Source organism: Lygodium microphyllum, chromosome 1 (assembly GCF_053477565.2).
Source record: "Lygodium microphyllum isolate KBCC chromosome 1, Lygodium_microphyllum_v1.1.10, whole genome shotgun sequence".
Classification (NCBI taxonomy): Eukaryota; Viridiplantae; Streptophyta; class Polypodiopsida; order Schizaeales; family Lygodiaceae; genus Lygodium; species Lygodium microphyllum.
In genome coordinates this window covers 88,440,164-88,459,471 of record NC_141135.1, presented here as the reverse complement: position 1 = coordinate 88,459,471, position 19,308 = coordinate 88,440,164, and the positions used below count along the sequence as shown (strand labels likewise).

Genomic DNA, 19,308 nt, shown 5'->3' with positions numbered 1-19,308 from the left:
ATCATTCATCCTTTCCAACATACATTTTCATTGCAAATTAGATAACAATGCACAGAACAGAACAAAACAATCCACTTGGACTAGAGGTACAAGTACATGTACCAGAGGCTGTTTGCTCTGCCTTAAGTGAGCCAGGTGAGTTTTGCCAAAGCTTCAAATTTTCCAAGTGTTCATGTCATTGTTTCGCCTGCAAGTTTGTTTTGGCTGAAAATCTAGTAGAAATGTTTCAAAGCACTGAGAAGTTTGTATTATCTGTAGGTTTGCGAGCTTTGCTTCGGTTTATGACAGGCATGTATGTTTGCATGAATAGGGGAGATGTAGGCCCAAAAACAATGCAGGTGGTAAATTATCTTATGGTCATATTGCCAGTTTAGCTTAAGGGTTGATGCCACTTTCTCATGTTTTAACTGGAGTTTTGCTGCAGGTGGGAACTGAAGCTGCAGAACGGACTATAGTGTCAGCAACAGTTGATCATATTTTTATTTGCATCAAAGATGCAGGTTGAGTAGAGCAGGACTAGTTTCTATCTTTGTTTATGCATGATAATGCACTCTGATACTGGAAGTGAGCTTGTTTATCTGATCTCTGATTGTGGAGTGTTTATGAAAGATTTTCAGCTGGAATTACTTGTGCAAAGTTTGGAATACACACGGGTAAATTCCTGATTCTTTGTGGAGTTTATTTATTTTCATTGTGGCAAATGCATGGTCCTAGCTATGGTCAGACTCCAGAAAGTGATTATAATGCAGCTGTAATTGCCTTTTTTACAGTCAAGTGTGACGAATGGGGATTTGACAAAAACAATGGCTCAAATTGCTATCGGGGGTTTCTTTTTGAGGTGGTGTTGGATAAATGTCATTTTCCTGAAATAGATTAAATATAGAATTATCACCACCTAAAACAACTTGCGTCAACTTATAGCCTTACAGACACCAGAATTTATACCTATGTTTAATAATCAGTACACTGTGCAGGAAGGCTTGATTCTATAAACTGAGTGACTTAACCCAAGTAATAAGTGAATCATAGCCTTGCAGACACCAGAATTTATACATATGTTTAATAATCAGTACACTGTGCAGGAAGGCTTGGTTCTATTAACTGAGTGACTTAAATGCACCCAAATAATAAGTGAATTATTGATATAGGGACACCTTTCAACATCCATATACTACGCTGGTGCAACCAGGGATTCCTTCAAGCAGCAATCAGCCATTTCCTCGTCCTAATTTTGGTAATTTTAACCCTACATTGCCTGTTTTAAGACAAAGTAATGACGTTTTCCTGCTCTTAACTTGCATTAGTAAATCAACAATTCAGGGTATGCTCAACAAGTCAACTGACAAGGCAGTACTAATTTTTCTGAGGTGTGAATCACTCCTTTTTCAGCTCAGCATTGCTGGTTATTTTTCATTGTTGTGTGTGAACACAATTATTGTGTGTAAGAGTGTGTATTTAAGGGTGAACACCTTTTACACCACTTTGCATTAAATGAGGGTCAAAGGGTTAGGTACACATATTAGCCTACACATTCAGGCCCTCCCCGCCAACAAAAAAAAGGAGTTCCATCCTCCTTAGATGCAGCTCTTCACTCGTGAACTCCTCCACCCAACATTGGTATTAGAGTGGGTCTGATCTGTTCATGTGTAGGAAAGGTAAAAGAAGCAGCTTGTGTGCACATTGAAGAAGAGGACAAGAAGAAGAAGAGAAGCAATAGTCAACCTTTTCTACCGATAATGGCGATGCCTGTTTGTACCTGCTGCAGCCTGTCGCCTGTCTGCATGCATGTCTGACAGCACCTCAGTCTGTACACATGGGCGTCCGCCCGCAGCTGCCCTTCCCTGCAGCAGCGAACCTGTTTCTGCCACCCAGTTGACCTGCTTTCTTGTCATCTCCAGCATGTTTTTCCTGCCATCTACAGCTTGTTGACTGCTGCCTGTCACATCAGTCATCTCTAGCTGCCCAAGGCACCAAGTCACTGACTTGGAAATGCATTTTAGGCAACCGCAGCCTCCAGTCTATTGACGATCCATGTCACAGTGGACCTGCCTCTACACACCAAGAAGATAAGGTTTTCACATTAAACCTTAATGAATTTCAAATTACTTCTGTAAGGGGCAATTCATATGCCAACAAATTGAGGCCTCTGACGATGTGTTCAAGACTACTTGGATGCTCGCCTTCCACCTCAGGCGTAAAATGACCTTTCATGTGTCTAGTGCTTGGTGACACCATCGTAGGGGGCCACCATCAATTGCTATGTCGTTGACATTGACGTCGAAGGTGAATTTTAATATTGCCAAAATTTCTGAATATTCAAATCTATGCATGCAATAATAAATATACAAAAATTAGTTAAAATTTATGTGATTGGAATGAGACGCTAGAATTAGATCTATTAGGTTTTATAGGGCACTTTTCTTCCTCAACATAGGTATATCTCCGATCTTCTCTCAGATTTTGATATAGCTTCTTGTAAGTTGATTTCATGTCCCATGGACCTTGAGTCCAAGCTTCTATTGTAGGTGATCCCCTTCTAGATGCCACCTGCTATAGATGCCTCATTGGCTTCCTTTTCTGGCTCCTTTAGATATTTCTTATGTGGTGGCATTATTGTCTTCTTTCATGAAGACTCCATTGCCGACTCATTGGAGAGTTGCACTCTGCATTTTGAGGTATTTACAAGGGACTCAGTCCTACAGGATCATGTATGGAGAAAGAGCCACTCTTGCAGGTTGGAGTGGATTGATTGGGCTGGAGATGCCGATACTCGACATTCAACTACAAGTTTTACTTTCTCTTAGATTTGGAGCTATCTCTTGAAGTAGCAAGAAGTAGCCTATTGTGTCTCTTTCATTGACAAAGGTTGAGAACTAGGCATTATGCTCTACTGCACAAGTGTCGATATGGCTCCGTTGCATTGGCAGAGATTAGTTTTTCATAGACAAGTCCTATGATGCTAGGAGTTGACAATCATAGCGCTCTTGCTTTGGTGAAGAACCCTGTATTTCATGCTCTCATGAAACACATTGAGGTGCAGTAGCATTATGTGTGAGGGGATTGTAGAGTCAGAGTAAGCAGTTGTTTACAGTGCCATTGTCACGAGGACGGGAAATTTTGTTTGTTTTACTTAACATTTGGATTAATTTTTAATCAAACGTTTATGTGTTGCACATATGAAGTGCAAGTGAGATTATTTCATATTTATGAGCCAAGGACTTGAGGAAATCAGTGGATGTCAAAGGCAAAAGCTGTCTTAAGTAATGTTGCATAGATACTAGGTGGTATGTGGTGCTAGAAATTGGCCTAAGATATTTTATTAGCTATAAGTGTCAGCTAGTGACACTAGGGATTTGACATTTAATGGTAATTAATGTTGGACCAGAGGCTAAAGAAGACATAGCAACACTTGGGAGATGAATTGGCCTAGCCAATTAAATTGTTGGCTGGTCAGACTAATTTTCTAGACACTAAAATAATTATTAAATTAATTTTCAGAAATTTAAAGCTGAAAATTAATTTAATAATACAGATAATGTTGGAAAATGGGATTAGAAGTTTGTCATTTGGCAAAACTTGCCCATGCAAGTGGAAAAGATGTTTTTGAGGTTGGGGGAAAGAGCGAGAGAGAGAGAGAGAGGGGGGGTCATTCCAGCCTTGTGCAAGTTGAGAGAGACAAAGAGAAGGTTGCCATAGCTGCTACAACAGTTGACAGGCCATTTCCAATCAGCAAGAGATCCTTCAGGAGCTGGTGACACGCCCTGATGAGACTACAGTAGTAGATGATCGCAGTTGAGAGGGCATTTCCAGTTAGCAAGAGATCCTCCGAGAGTTGGTGACATACCTGACGACACTACAACAGCAGATGATAGCAGTTTGAGGGCTGTTTCAGCCAAATAACATCATATTCGGTTTGTTCCATTAGTAGAGATGGCTTTCATGGTTGTCTAGACAAAGCAATAGCTGATTTCTTCCATTTTCTCACGATGGGAGTATGACTTTTTTGTCCTCAGCTTTCTCTCTTATTCTCTAGCCATTTCCCAGCCTTGCTTTGAAGATCTCAACATTCTAATCCCTTGAGGCTGAGAAATTGTATTTTTTTGTGCTGTAAACCCTAATTTACCAGTAGAAATTAGGGTTTGACAGGAACCTTAGGAAGCATGCAAGGAGATTGAAGCCTCAAGACTTGAATTTTCAGGGTTTTCAAGGGAGGGTCCAGCTAATGTTTGAATTTGGGGTAAATTTCATTTCCCATGGAGTTGGTGAAGGCCAATTGCTTGAGCAAATCAAAGGGAAAATCAATTTGAAGACATGTTGGTGATTTTTGACAATAGGGGGCTTTTGGATTGTGAAGGGGATTGAAGGAATCCCATTGTATTCGAATTCGATTGTAATTAAAGATAAAGAAGTATTGAAAGGGGTGCCAGTTTTGGGGCCAACAGGGTGTCCAATATCCAAGATTGATTGATAAATGTTTTTCTTTTTTCATCTTGGAATGTGAATTGTCTCCACTACACTGGGACACGTGGTTCCAGGAAGTTGATTGTTCGGCAGGAGCTGCAGCTGCCCTTGCCGGACGGATCGATATCTTACTCCTACAGGAGCATAAGCTCACTCCCACCCAAGCCCAGTGGGTTGGAAAGGTACTCTCGGGCAGCTCGCACACTTATTGGGAGCATGCCATAGGTGCCTACGGCAGGAGTGGAGGCGTATGCACCTCTATTGGCCTGAGTCTCACTGCTTGTGTACGAGACGACGGGACGATAGTGGTAGGGAGGGTTCTTTGGATTAGATTGGACATTGGGGACTCGTGCCTTGGAGTCCTCAATGTTTATGCCCCTATGGAGGTTAGGGTACGCAGCGGGTTCTGGGTGGAGATTGCGGATGAACTCCCAGAGGTAGACTCCTGGATCGTTGGAGGAGACTTCAACAACCTTGAGGCTTTGGAGGACCAGCAGGGCAGAGAGAGAAACTACTAGGGCATGGCAGGAGAGGAGCAGGAGGCATGGGAGGCCTTTCTACTGGCAGTCGAAGCACGTGATGCTTGGAGAGACCCTGCCTTTCACAGGAAGGAGAGGTCATTGGACTTCTCTTGGGGATACAGGCGGCTAGGCGGAGTCCTACTGGAATAGTTGGACAGGTTTTATGTGGGAGAGTAGGGAGGCTCACGTGGAGGCCAGATTGAGCAGTTGGCGGGCACCACGCTGTCCGATCATTGCCCGGTTCTCCTGACACTTGATCCCCCAGCGTTTTCCCTAGACACACGATCCTGTCGCATCCTTGATCCGATCTATAGGAGGGAGGAGGTCACGAGATAGATAGAGTAGATTTGGACCAGGGAGTGGGGCAGGAAGGACAGGATTGTAGAGGAGGTTGCAGAGGTCCTAGCCGAGTAGAGCAGAATCTGCCAAGCGGCAGCCATACACGCCAGGCACAACAGAGCTGGGAGGAGGAGAGAGCACTCTGGTGGGACCTCGCAGCTACGCAGAGATTATTACAGGAGGCGCCAAGGGATCCCACCCTTCACGCACAAGAGGTGCGCGCGCGAGCAGCCATTATTGGCCTAGAGGATAGGCATTTGGAGCTCTCTCTTTGCACCTCAGCAGCCTTTTGAGCGCGGAAGGGGGACACGATGTGCATGGAGTTCTTCCAGGTGCACCAGCCTTGCACCATAGGAGAGCAGATACGCAGCCTTCCGGATCAGTATGGGAGGACTCGTTCTAGCCCAGGTGAGGTGATGGAGATTGCCACCGACTACTACAGGTGCCTTTTCAGCAGGAGATAGCCTCAGCTAGAGAACAACGATATAGACAATAGGTCTGGGATCACATCCCGTCCCTCGTCACAGAAGAGATGGGACGCTCCCTTCTAGCCTCCTTTGATAGAGAAGGAACTAGAGGAGGCTTTCCATACACAGGATAGGCAGAAATTGCCCGGGAGAGGATGGCCTCTCTAAGGCCTTCTTCTCTACCTACTGGGAAGTGGTGAAGGACCCCCTACTGATGGCCTTCCAGGAGATTTTCCCTTCAGGACAGATGCCAGGGAGTCTTTCGGCAGGCCTTATCAGTCTTCTCCCCAAAGGGGGAGACCGGTTGGAGCTTTCCCAGTGGAGACCGATCACCTTATTGTCAGTGGCCTATAAGGCACTAGCAAAGATGATTGGTAAGCGACTACGCCCCGTGCTTCCAGACATCATCCATGACACACAGACAGGCTTTGTCGAGGATAGGAGCACCCTAGACAATGTTTTCACCTTCTTTGAGGTGACAGCACATGCGACCTTAGCAGAGCTCTGGACCTCGATTATCCAATCCCTCTGCGGCCGATGGGACTAGGTGCAGGGCAAGTCCAGGGCTCGTCAGGAGCTCCGAGGTCACTTCATGCGCACTTGGGGCAACCAGGGTCTATTCTTCGTGATGCAGGTAGGCAGCCCCAGTTGGCGATATACGCCCCCCACCCCCCCATGGCTTCTTGCCCCCATCCCCCCCAGACCGCCTTGAGAGACATGTATACATGATGTATTAGTGACTTTGCATCAGCTCTAGCTAGTCTGTCGAGCATGAGCACTCTGTTATAATCAGTTTTTTGAGTAATATAATCAGCCACATTTTACTTGCAAAAAAAATCCATGATCTCCACATAGCGATCAATCTCAAAGATTTTATCCTTTGTGTGCAAAATAGAGGGTACATTCTCACCACCCTCTACCATCTCAAAAGGAGCCTTTACATGTGGAACTATGCACCGTATTATTATACACAATCTCAACCAATGGTAGATACTATTCCCATTGCACTTTGTGATCTAATATATATCACTTCAAATCCAAATTGGTGGAGTTAGCCTCCTCAAACTGACCATCAGTTTGTGGATGGAAGGATGAAGAGAATTTCCGCATAGCACCCATGTTCTCAAATAGCCCCTTTCAAAACAAATTGGTCATCCATGGGTCTCGATCATTGATGATCAACTCTGGCATGCCATGGCACTTAAACACATGTTGCATAAAAGACGTACCATATGATCATCTTTAGAAATAAAACGGGCCTACTTCTTGAACCTACAAATTATAGTCCAAAAATCCCATCATTCCCTGTAAATGTACAAGGAAGCTCGAAGATAAAATCCATAGCAATGCTCTGTCAGGGCTTATCTAGAATAGAAAAGGGCTGCAATAAACCTGGCATCTTTTGCCTATCATACTTCACTTTTTGGCACACAGTGCATGTTCTAACAAACTGCTCAATATCATGCCTCAAAGCTGGCCAATAAAAGAAGTGCTTGACTCCCTTAACTGTGGCATCAATACTTCTATGCCCGTCGTAAGGAGAAGCATGACTCTCAATCATCAGCATCAAATTGTTGTATGGAAGTGAGAGCTTTCAGCCTATCTTGTGCACCACTGAAAAGTTCAAACTTCACATTTTTGCCACCCTCATCATAGTCCTTTGCCGGACTTATGGGACTCAAATTGTAATAAATAGGCTGCTGCAAAAAGGGTGCATTTGTTTCATTTCCATAATAACCAGCCTTGTCAGATGCATTTACATGACCAGCACTAAATCCTTGTGCTCCAATAGCCCCAAGGGGTGCACATACATTTCCATATGGCCCACTTTGTGCTCCAAGCTTCATGCCTATGCTGCCATACATTGGATTGTGCATTCCACCTCACATATCCAGACACATTGGGTGTTCAGAATCATGTATTGGCTGCTACATACCATAGGGATTTGTGCCATACATTCCTGTACATGGTCCTTGACCAACCATTGCATGGAAATAGGTGCCACCATCAAAGTATCCTTGCTGTCCCATGTTTGCATTTGCATGAATACCTTGCTGTCCATATTCCCATGGATTGGCACTACAAAGTTGGCAAGGCATTTGCACTTGTTGTCCTGTAGGTACCAACAGTTTGTACTCATAAGCAACTTTGGGCTCTTCCAATGGAGGCTTAGGCATTACCTTCTATTCTTTTGGCTATCTTGAAACTCTAGAAGGTGTCGTCTTCTCTTTGCCTTTGTTGTTCTTCTTTAGAGCATTCAAGAATCAAGTAAACTGAGGATCCTTTGCCAATTCAGCAAAGAGATTTGCTACTATCCTCATCCGATCTTTGAATCTATTATCAAATTCTTCAGCCTCTTGCTAGTCAACATTTTGAGGCATGGAAGTCCCTATATTTTTTGGTATTTCCCACATTTTCATCTTACTGTCCATGCTAAGAACCCTAGCTAAGATCATGCATTGCATTTTCCCCTTCACCACATGAATGGCCAAACTGAGATGCATCATTGGCACTTGATCCCGTATCAGTGTGTGAAGACATACTTGCTGTAATCAGCAGCTGAGCACAATTTCAGCAAAAATGCAAAGCTTCTTACTTGCAATCAAGTGCCTTAGGCCACCAATTCAAAGGATACTATCCGAGAATGGAACCATATAACCAGCCTTCCTTCCATGGAGGGGTGGTTAACCTAATTATAACTTAATTACAGCAAGCAATAATTAATGAAATGCTGAAAGAAGAAGAAGAAGAAGAAAAAAAATAAAATAAATAAATAAATAAATAAATAAATAAATATATTTTTGCAAGTAAAATGTTTGCTAAAAAAAACTGATTACAACGGAGTGCTCATGCTCAATAGACTAGCTGGAGCTGATGCAAAGTCACAATTACATCGTGTATACAAGCCTCTCAAGGTAGTTTGGGGGGATAGGAGCAAGAAGCCATGGAGGGGGGGTGTACGCCATCTAGGGCTGCCTGTCTGCATCACGAAGAACAGGTCCTGACCGCCCCAAGTGCGCATGAACTGACAATGGAGCTCTTGACGAGCCCTGGACTTGCCCTGCACCTGATCCCATCGGCCGTGTAGGAAGTGGATGATGGAGGTCCAGAGCTCTGCTAAGGTCGCCTGTACAAAAATTCTCTCTCCGCCAAAAGCCTCCTAACGCCGCGCCTTCCAGATATGCCATCCAGTAAGACTCCCTATGATCTCCCATACCTCAGAGCGGTCTGTTGTGGGCTTCAGTACCTCGCGGATGGGTAGAGCCTCCAAACCGACCACTGCACACAACCTTGCCTCGATAATGAATATTGTGACTTGCATCCCGGCCTCATATAGAAGGTGATGGCCTTGGTTGACTCCCTGCCAGCAGAAAGCTCCCCATGAGATACATCCAAGGCTGGGTGCTATACGGCAAAGGATACGGCATGCTTCTCTCCATATGAGCTGCGCCTCCTCACATGACCAAAGGCAGTGGTTTGGGGTTCCCAGAGGCTGATGTGTGCAGCGCTTACAACCTCCCTCCTTTTGCATTTAGGCAAGCCAACTTTCCACCGCCAAGCCTCCATGTGCCACCAGCCATAAAAAATACGATACCCTTCTCGGCCTCCAGCTATCCCATAGGTAGCGCCAGAAAGTCCGTCGGAAAGGCTCCGTGATGCTGTGCTCCACCCAGTGCCTGGACGTGACGGTGCCAAATCCATATCCTCTTGCATCAGTACATGTCTGCCAATCCTGGCAGTGTACTCTAGGAACCTCGCTGACTTCTTGGCTACCGCAGTGGCTGGCCATAGCTACTCTCCTGGATTCCACTCCAGCTCATCAAGTGGTCTGCCCTCCCAGATCCAAAGGCGCCACTCCCTGAGCTCCCTCCAGAAAACATAGGGGTCTAGTCGCCATGTCTTCCCTTGAAGGCCCACCACTCGAATCCTCCTCCACGAAAGAATAGCTATCCCCTCATCCTGCTGCTCTCTGTCAAGGGCCAGATGAAACCAGCCTTCTTGGAATGGGTGGTGATAACCTGATTTAAGAGTTAATTACAACAATAAATAAATGCACATAAAATGAAATACACACTTTACCATAACATTCTTGGACAGTAGACACCCTGTTGGCCCCAAAATTGGCGCCCCTTGTAGTATTTCTTTAGCTTTCATTCAATTGGAAGGAGTACAACTCGAGATTCTTCAATCTCCTCTTGCTAACCAATTGCTCTTGCTGTCATAAATGACCAGAAAGCCTTTTGGCTCATTTTCCCCTTGATTCACCCAGGACTTCTTCTCACCCTTGGCTGGCCAAATGCTGCCCCAAATCAATTCGGGATGGGCTGGCTCCTGAAATCCCTTGATAATCTTCAATTATCAGCTGCTGATTTCAGTCCCTTGAGCCTTCAATCTCTGGCACAGATCCCAAGGTGGCTGCTAAATCCTAATTTCTGCTGTAAATTAGAGTTTACTGCAGAAATTACAGATCAGCCCACCAAAAATGGCTGAGATCTCCTCCGAATGGCTGAGAATTGCTGAGAATGGCTGAGCATAGGCTGAAGGAGATGAGAGAATGCTATAGAGAGAGAAAATTCTGAGATTTGTCGTGAAGAACTAATCAAAATCAGCTGCTGCCCTGCTGTACCAGCCCCAAACGGATGCACCAACAACAATAGGAGCATCAGAGACTGTGATCTTCAGGAGAAAGTGCATCAGCAGCAAGTGCCAGCTTCCCAAGGTCAAGAATATGCAATCTCCATCACCAAAATGGTCTCCAATGGTTGGGAAATGGCCCCAAAAGCTGGCAGCAACAGTCCAATACCTCTTCCCAACAGCTCCAAAATGAAAAAACGAGATTTCCCTCTCCCTTCAGCCCTATTTAGCCTTTCCCCCACTTGCATGGGAAAGTTTTGCCAAGTGGCAGCTTTCTTAATCCATTTTCAGCGATTTCCAGCCATTTAATTAATTTTCAGAATTAATTAATTCTGAAAATTAATTCAGCCCTTAATCCATGCCAACATGTGCAACACATGTGCATCTTTTAATTGTACATTTGATTAATCCTTTAATCAAATGTCAATCAAATATAAGCAAAGCATCAAATTTTCACATCCTCGTGACACCAGACGCCCCTCCTCCTGAACGGTGAAGAAAATCCCCTGCGGGGCGCTGCCCACCCTACCTGCCACTTGTAGGGGGATGCATGTTGGTGAAAACCTAGCGGCCATACCTCCCCGAGCTCAATCGGCTCTCGTATTGGGGGAGCAAGCCACTCCAGCGGTATCGCTGCGTCTATCTCCCTTCTCCTCAACTCCACTCCTCTTTGGCAGACTGATACGCGCTGCAGCACCTCCTTGCCCGCCATCCTGTATACCTCCCGCCAAGTCCTGATGATACGGTACGGGCTGGGCCGGCCTTCCAACCAGCCCATTGGATGTGGGGGCGCTCGCTAATCTGTACCCCTTCCCGATCTTTGACCTGGGGGTTTCAGATCACCAGCTGACGATCTATCTCCTCTTGGCAACCTGGGGGGCTCTGGATTAGGGCCTTACGGAGGCCTTGCTACATGCGGAGTAAGCTGCGTAGAAAAGGTGATTTGGGGGGGGGTGATTTGGGCTGATGTGAAGATCCATCTCAGGGACGGCCTCCACTCCCCACCAAGTCTCAGTCTACAATCCTGAAGACCCTTCCGCAATAAGACTTTCCAGGTCTGCCCGCCTGGTGTGAGACCGCGGACAACTAGCTTGCCCAAGAGGGCCATACTTTGATATTCTGGGTCTATGATCCCAAGCCCTCCCTCTGATCGATGCCGTATGATGGTCGCCTACATTACCTTGGCTCCGGAGTACCTGGAGCCGTCTGACCCTGACCAAAGGAGATTCCGCACTGGGCGGCGAAGCTGCACTACGCATGATGAGGAGAAGCACCAACATGAGGCGATGTACCAAGCTGTCTCTAGGAGGACCTGGTTGACCACCAAGGCTCGGCCGGCTAGTGAGAAGCGAGCCGTGCTCTAGAAGGTCAGCTTCCTTCGAATAGAATCAAGGACAGGGAGAAACTGTTGGGCAGGAGTGATGTCAAGTCCCACCTGGAACCCTAGGTACCGGACGGTCTGCCCTCTGCTTACCCATCTAAATCCTAGGTGGACGCCCCACTCCGTGCTGGAGTCCGGATTTGTGAGGAAACCAACTGACCTTCACCAGTTGATTTTCGCTCTGGTTGCAGAACAGAACACGTCAAGAGCCAGCCTCACTCTCTCCAGCATCAACTCATTGTCCTCAATGTAGAGTGCAGTGTCATCTGCATACTCTGAGTCTAACAACTTAGACTTCTCTCTCACTGGAAGTTAGAGGCCGCGTAATCCGCTCACACATGACCTAAGGAAGTGAGTCATTGCCTTTGCAAAGAGTAGAAATAGGTATGGGGTTAGGGAGCAGCCCTGTTGGACCGATCTCTCCAGCCGAAACTCCTCCCCTCGCCTTCTACCTATGAGAACCCTGTTGGTGGCCGATCTGTAAAGTACGGAGACCCCGCGAATCCAGACCTGGGGGAAACCCAACCTCACCATGGTACCCTCTAGGAAATCCCAGTCCACCCTGTCATAAGCTTTCTCGAAGTCCAAGAGTAGTACGGCCAGTCTCTGCCCACTGTGCTGAGCCCACCAAGTCTCTCTCCGCCGAAGGCCTCCTGACACCGCGCCTTCCAGATATGCCATCCAGTAAGACTACCTATGATCCCCCATATCTCCGAGCGCTCTGCTGTGGGCTCCAATACCTCGCGGATGGGTAGAGTCTCCAAACAGACCACTCGGCACGACCCTGCCTCAATAATGAATATCGTGTCCTGTATCTTGGCCTCATACAAAAGGTGACGGCCCTGGCTGACTACCTGCCAACAAAAAACTTCCCATGAGATATATCCAAGGTTGGGTGCTATACGGTGAAGAATGCGGCATGCTCATTCTTCGCTTACAATATCCCACCTGCATCTGGGCAAGCCAACTTCCCACCGCCAAGCCTCCATGTGCCACCAGCCATAAGAAGTACGACACCTTCCTCGGTCTCTAGCTATCCCATAGGTGGCTTCAGAAGGTCCGTCGGAAGGGTTCCATGATGCTGTGCTCCGCCCAGTGTCTGATACGTGACGGCGCCCAGTCTATCTCCTACATCAGTACATGTCTGCCTTTCCTGGCAGTGTACTCTAGGAACCTGGGTGGCTTCTTGGTGATCGTAGAGGCCGGCCATAGCCACTCTCCTGGATCCCACTCCAGCTCATCAAGTGGTCTGTCCTCCTAGATCCAAGGGCGCCACTTCCTGAGCTCCTTCCAAAAAACATAGGAGTCCAGTCGCCATGTCTTCCCTTGCAGGCCCACCACCCGAATCCTCCTCCACGAAAGGGCGGTAATCCCCTCATCCTGCTGCCCTCTGTCAAGGGCAAGACGTCTCCCCTCCTGAATGATGAAGAAAGTCACTTGTGGGGCGCCACCCACTCTACCTGCCACCTGAAGGGGGATGCCTGCTGGCGAAAACCTAGCTGCCCATAATTCCCCAGGCTCTATCGGCTCACGTATCGGGGGAGCAAGCCACTCCGGAGGTATTGCTGTGTCTATCTCCCTTCTCCTCACCTCCACTCCTCTCTGGCAGCCTGATACTCGTTGCAACACCTCCTCGTTCGCCATCCTGTACATCTCCCGCCATGTCTTGATAGTACAGGCCGGGCTGGCCTCCCACCCAGCCCATTGGATGTGGGGCGTTCACCTATCTGTGCTCCTTCTCGATCTTTGACCTGGGGGTTCCAGATCATCGGCTGACGGTCTATTTCCTCCTGGTAGTCTGGGGGCCTCTGGATTAGGGCCTTTCCGAGGCCCTATCGCACGCGGAGTAAGCTGCGAAGAAAAGGTGATCTGGGCAGACGTGAAGATTCATCGATTCATCTTAGGGACAGCCTCCACTCCCCGCTAAGCCTCGGTCTACAATCCTAAAGGCCCTCTTGCAATAGGACCTTCTAGGTGTGCCCGCCTGGTGTGAGACCGCGGACAACTAGCTTGCCCAAGAGAGCCATACTCTGATACTCTGGGTCGATGATCCCAAGCCCTCCCTCTGACCTATGTCGTATGATGGTCGCCCATGCCACCTTGGCCCTGGAATCCGTGGAACCATCAGACCGTGACCAAAGGAAGTTCCGCACTAGGCAGCGAAGCTGCACTACACACGATGAGGAAAAGCACCAACACGAAGCGATGTACCAGGCCGTCGCTAGGAGAACCTGGTTAACCACCAGGGCTCGTTTGGCTAGTGAGAGGCGAACCGTGGTCCAGTAGGTCAGTTTCCTCCGAATAGAATCCAGGACAGGAAGAAACTGTTGGGCAGGAGTGATGTCGAGTCCCACTTGGAACCCTAGGTACCGGACGGTCTGCCCTTTGCTCACCCATTTGAATCCCAGGTGGATGCCCCACTCCTTGCTGGAGTCCGGGTGTGTGAGAAAACCAACAGACTTTTGCCAATTGATTTTCGCTCCCGCTGCAGAGCAGAACACGTCAAGAACCAGCCTCACTCTCTCTAGCATCAACTCATCGTCCTCTATGTAGAGGGCTGTATCATCTGCGTACTCTGAGTCTAGCAACTCAGTCTTCTCTCTCACTGGAAGTCGGAGGCCGCATAATCCACTCACACGTGACCTGAGGAAGTGAGACATCTCCTTTGCGAAGAGTAGAAACAGGTATGGGGCCAGGGGGCAGCCCTGTCAAACCGATCTCTCCAGTCGAAACTTCTCCCCTCGCCTTCCGCCTATGAGCACCCTGCTGGTGGCTGATCTGTACAGGGCGAAGACCCCAGGAATCCAAGCCTGGGGGAATCCCAACCTTACCATGGTGCCCTCTAAGAAATCGGAGTCCACCCTGTCATAAGCTTTCTCGAAATCCAAGAGTAGTACGGCCAGTCGCTGCCCACTGTGGTGAGCCCACTTTGTCGCCTCAAAGAAGGTAATTACATTGTCAAGGATGCTCCTATCTTGGACAAAGCGTGTCTGTGTGTCATGGATGATATCTGGAAGCGCGGGGCGTAGTCGCCTACCAATCATCTTTGCCAGTGCCTTATAGGCAACTGGCAATAAGGTGATCGACCTCCACTGGGAGAGCTCCAAGTGGTCTCCCCCTTTGGAGAGAAGACTGACGAGGCCTGCCGAGAGACTCCCAGGCATCTGTCCTGAAGTGAAAATCTCCTAGAAGACCCTCAGTAGGGGGTTCTTTACCACTTCCCAGTAGGTAATGGAGAAGGCCTTAGAGAGACCATCCTCCCTCGGGCATTTCTGCCCATCCTGTGTATGGAAAGCCTCCTCTAATTCCTTCTCTGTGAAGGGGGCTAGGAGGGAGTGTCCCATCTCCTCTGTGACAAGGGACGGAATGTGATCCCATACGTGTTGCCTACATCTCTGCTTTCTAGCTGAAACTGTCTCCTGTTGGAAAAGGCGCATGTAGTAGTCGGTGGCAATCTCCATCACCTCGTCTGGGCTAGAACGGGTCCTCCCATACTGATCCCGAAGGCTGCGTATCTGCTCTCCTGCGATGCGGGGCTGGTGCACCCGGAAGAACTCCCTACACGTTGTGTCCCCCTTCTGTGCCCAGAAGGCTGTTGAGGTTCCGAATGAGAACTGCGAGTGCCTGTCTTCTAGGCCAGCAATGGCTGCTCGCGCACGCACCTCCTGCGCATGGAGGGTGGGATCTTCTAGTGCCTCCTGCAATAATCTCTGCGTGGCTGCAAGGTCCCGCCAAAGTGCTCTCTCCTTCTCCAAGCACTGTTGCCTGGTCTGTATGGCTGCCTCTTGGCAGATTCTGCTCGACTCGGCTAGGATCTTTGCAACCTCCTCTGCTATCCGGTCCCTCCCGTCCCACTCTCTGGTCCAAATCTGCTCTATCTGTCTCGTCACCTCCTCCCTCCTATAGATTGAGTTAGGGATCCGACAGGATCGTGTGTCTAGGGCGGATGCTGGGGGGTCAAGTGTCAAGAGAACCGGGCAATGATCGGACAATGTGGTGCGTGCCAACTACTCAATCTGGCCTCCACGAGAGCCACCCCACTCTCCCACATAAAACCTATCCAGCTACTCTAGCAGGACTCCACCTAGCCGCCGGTTTCCCCAAGAGAAGTCCAATGACCTCTTCCTCCTGTGGAAGGCAGGATCTCTCCATACATCACGTGCTCAGACTGCAAGCAAAAAGACCTCCCATGCCTCCTGCTCTTCCCCAGCCATGCCGTGGTAGTTTCTACCTCTACCCTGCTGGTCCTCCAAAGCCTCTAGGTTGTTTGAAATCTCCTCCAACGATCCAGGAGTCCACCTATGGGAGTCCATTTGCGATCTCCACCTAGAACATGCTGCGTGCCCTAACCTCCGTAGGGGCATAGACATTGAGGACTCCAATGCACGAGTCCCCAATATCCAGTCTGATCCATAGAGCCCTTCTTGCCACTATCGTCCCGTGATCTTGTACATAGGCGGTGAGACTCGGGTCAATAGAGGTGCATACGCCTCCACTTCTGCCGTGGGCACCTATGGCGTGCTCCCAGTATGTGTGTGAGCTGCCCGGAAATACCTTCTCAACCCGCTGGGCCTGAGTGGGGGTGAGCTTGTGCTCTTGCAGAAGCAAGATGTCAATCCGTCTAGCAAGGGCAGGCTGTAGCTCCTGCTGAACAATCAACTTCTTGGAACCACGTGCCCCACTATAGTGGAGACTATTCACATTCCAAGATGCAAGGTGTAAGCTCATGGGGAAACCTGTGATTGACCGAATAGGCATCTGTTCGGTGTGGATGCTGCTGATGAGGAGGAGAGACTGTGAGGCATGCAAGTGCGCTTTGCCGCCGGTTTGGACGGTGAACTCTAGTCCCCCATGGTGGCCCTCGGCGGACCATAGGGGTGGTAGATGCACCAGGTGGCACTATCAGTGCATCTATCAGCCACGTTGAGAAGCGTGACTCTGTACATTGGTGGAAACGGGCCGCCTGTGCCGGGGGCTACTCAATCACGTCTCTCGGAGCTCTCCACTGTGGGGGGGCTCTAAAGATGATGCTCAAGTGTGGGACCTCAGTACCAGCCCACCAGTTAATGTCCATCATGCAACCAGGCCACTGTTGTGCAAATAGTGCTAATCCTTCATCTCCCATCCACTGGGAGATGTGATCCGCCACCTGACTCTTCAACTCCTCCTCAATCTTTGTAGTCGTCCATTCCCTTGAGTGAGAGGCCTGAAGAAACCTGTGATTGACCGAATAGGCATCTGTTCGGTGTGGATGCTGCTGATGAGGAGGAGAGACTGTGGCATGCAAGTGCGCTTTGCCGCCGGTTTGGACGGTGAACTCTAGTCCCCCATGGTGGCCCTCGGCGGACCATAGGGGTGATAGATGCACCAGGTGGCACTATCAGTGCATCTATCAGCCACGTTGAGAAGCCTGACTCTGTACACTGGTGGAAACGGGCCGCCTGTGCCGGGGGCTACTCAATCACGTCCCTCGGAGCTCTCCACTGTGGGGGGCTCTAAAGATGATGCTCAAGTGTGGGACCTCAGTACCAGCCCACCAGTTAATGTCCATCATGCAACCAGGCCACTGTTGTGCAAATAGTGCTAATCCTTCATCTCCCATCCACTGGGAGATGTGATCCGCCACCTGACTCTTCAACTCCTCCTCAATCTGTGTAGTCGTCCATTCCCTTGAGTAAGAGGCGTGAAGAAAAAAGGCGTAATTTGGTCCATCCGGTGGTGCTAGTACTTGACTTACGAACCACGAAGATCCCCACATCTAGAGGTAGTGGAAACTCTCCGTGCTCCGCAACTCTCAAGTAGGACCATGGGCCATTGCGGAAGAACTCCTATGGCAACAACTGTGCATGTCTCGGGAAAGTATGGCAAGTGGCAAGGATGGATGAGCTGGTGGTTGTGTGGGAGGGGGAAGATTATTGGTGAGTGGAGGAGGTAGGTGTGTGTGGCTCATCACCCCCTGTGGGAGGAGGCGCGGTGGGTCTGGGGGGGGGGTCACCTGAGCCGGGTGCGGATCAGGGGGGGTGGTGGGGGGGAAGAGGATTGAGGGATGGACGGAGATGCATGGCGAGTGTGTGTGGGGGGGTGGTGGCCTTGGAGAGGGGGGGGTGTGGGCCTAGGTCAGTGGGGGGGGCATGGGATGTGGGGGGTGGGTGAGGGGACTGTGGGGACTCAGGCGGGGCGGTTTGTGGCGCGGGTGGAGGATGTGGGGGGCTGCGGTCCTGCCGGGTGGGACGGACGGGGGGGACTGTGGAGTGCTCTGTTGAGGGGGCGTCGCACGTCCGCCTGCACCTTGCTGGATGAGGTTGGGTTTGATGAGCTGGCTACGCCCCCCCTGCCGTCTCCCTCTCTGCCGTCTCTGGACCCGGGTAAAGCCATCGGCGTCCACCTGCGGGCTTGTTGGCGGAGCCGCCTTGGCACCGAAACACGTACAGACTGCTGCCTGGTGCCCATAATCGTGGCAGCGCAGGCACTGCCTTGGTTGCCCAGTCACAATGACCTGCTGTCTAAAGGAATGTCCGCCTGTCTCAATCTCTAGGAACTGTGGGATATTCTTGACCTCTTTCACTGCCACCCGTACCTTTGGGACTCCTGTTGCTGTCACTGCATCCGCGAAAGACGCGAGAAGGACAGTGCCAAAGAGTCATCCAAAGTCTTCCACCAATTGGGGATCAGGGAAAAGAAGGGTGACCGGGTGCCGAAGAAACCTATTGTGGAGTGCAAATGTCTCCACAGTAAAGCCACTGTACCAAGGGACCATGTATATGACCCCTTTCGTGGACGCATATGGTACATTGGTGAGTAACTCGCGAGCTGCATCCGCTAAGCTAAGCCGGACCATGAAGATCCCTTTGCCCAATAGGGCCGCCTCCACGATCTGCGCTGTGCTGATGCGCAACGTGGAGTAAAGCCAGACATGAAGCTGGGCCTTGGCTGGGGAATGTCCTACTACTTGACCATAAATCGCTGTTTCCATTAGCTCCATTTCCTTATCTCGGACGGCTAAGAATTGCTTCTCAGAGAGGACTACGCGTAAGGTGTTTAACTGGGGGGTACTCGCAGAGTGCGTCGGCGTCTGACCAGAGGTTTCCATTGCGTGGCCCTTTTGAGAGAACTACCAATCACGTCGCGGTGCTACCTGAGGGGGGGGGAGTTGTTGCAGATAGAGGAGCAACTGGAGGGTGGGGGGGATCAATGGCGAGAGGGGGGGGGGGAGAGAAACCGCTGTTTTTGATCTACCATGGATGGGTCCGGGGTTGGGGATGGGGGGAGCGCACCAGAGGGGAGAGAACTGGAGTAGAAGGTAGCCTTGGGGGAGGGGGGCAGCGAAATGTCTGGGCGGGGAGGGGGGGAAGTCTTACCTGGGCGGATAGAAGGGGGGGAGGGGAATGACAGCTGGGAGGAGGGGGGGGCGGGGCAGTCACGCCTAGTTGGACAGGCGGGGGGGTGCCAAGCGGGCGAGCTGGCTAGTCGCGTGGGCGGCCAGATGCGGGGATAGATGTCCGAA

The 19,308-nt window shown here is 49.6% G+C and overlaps 1 protein-coding gene across 2 annotated transcripts in view; it reads left to right on the top strand.

Annotated features, from left to right (window-relative positions):
* Positions 1–19,308, top strand: part of LOC148041375 (amino-terminal region of chorein) — a 91,817-nt gene that overhangs the window by 53,621 nt on the left and 18,888 nt on the right. For both annotated transcript variants that reach the window (XM_087679120.1, XM_087679127.1), the window contains exons 9-14: positions 42–135; positions 259–338; positions 425–500; positions 610–653; positions 771–838; positions 1,149–1,234. In XM_087679120.1, the coding sequence (XP_087535246.1) occupies positions 42–135; positions 259–338; positions 425–500; positions 610–653; positions 771–838; positions 1,149–1,234 (448 nt within the window). The remainder of the gene's footprint in view (positions 1–41; positions 136–258; positions 339–424; positions 501–609; positions 654–770; positions 839–1,148; positions 1,235–19,308) is intronic.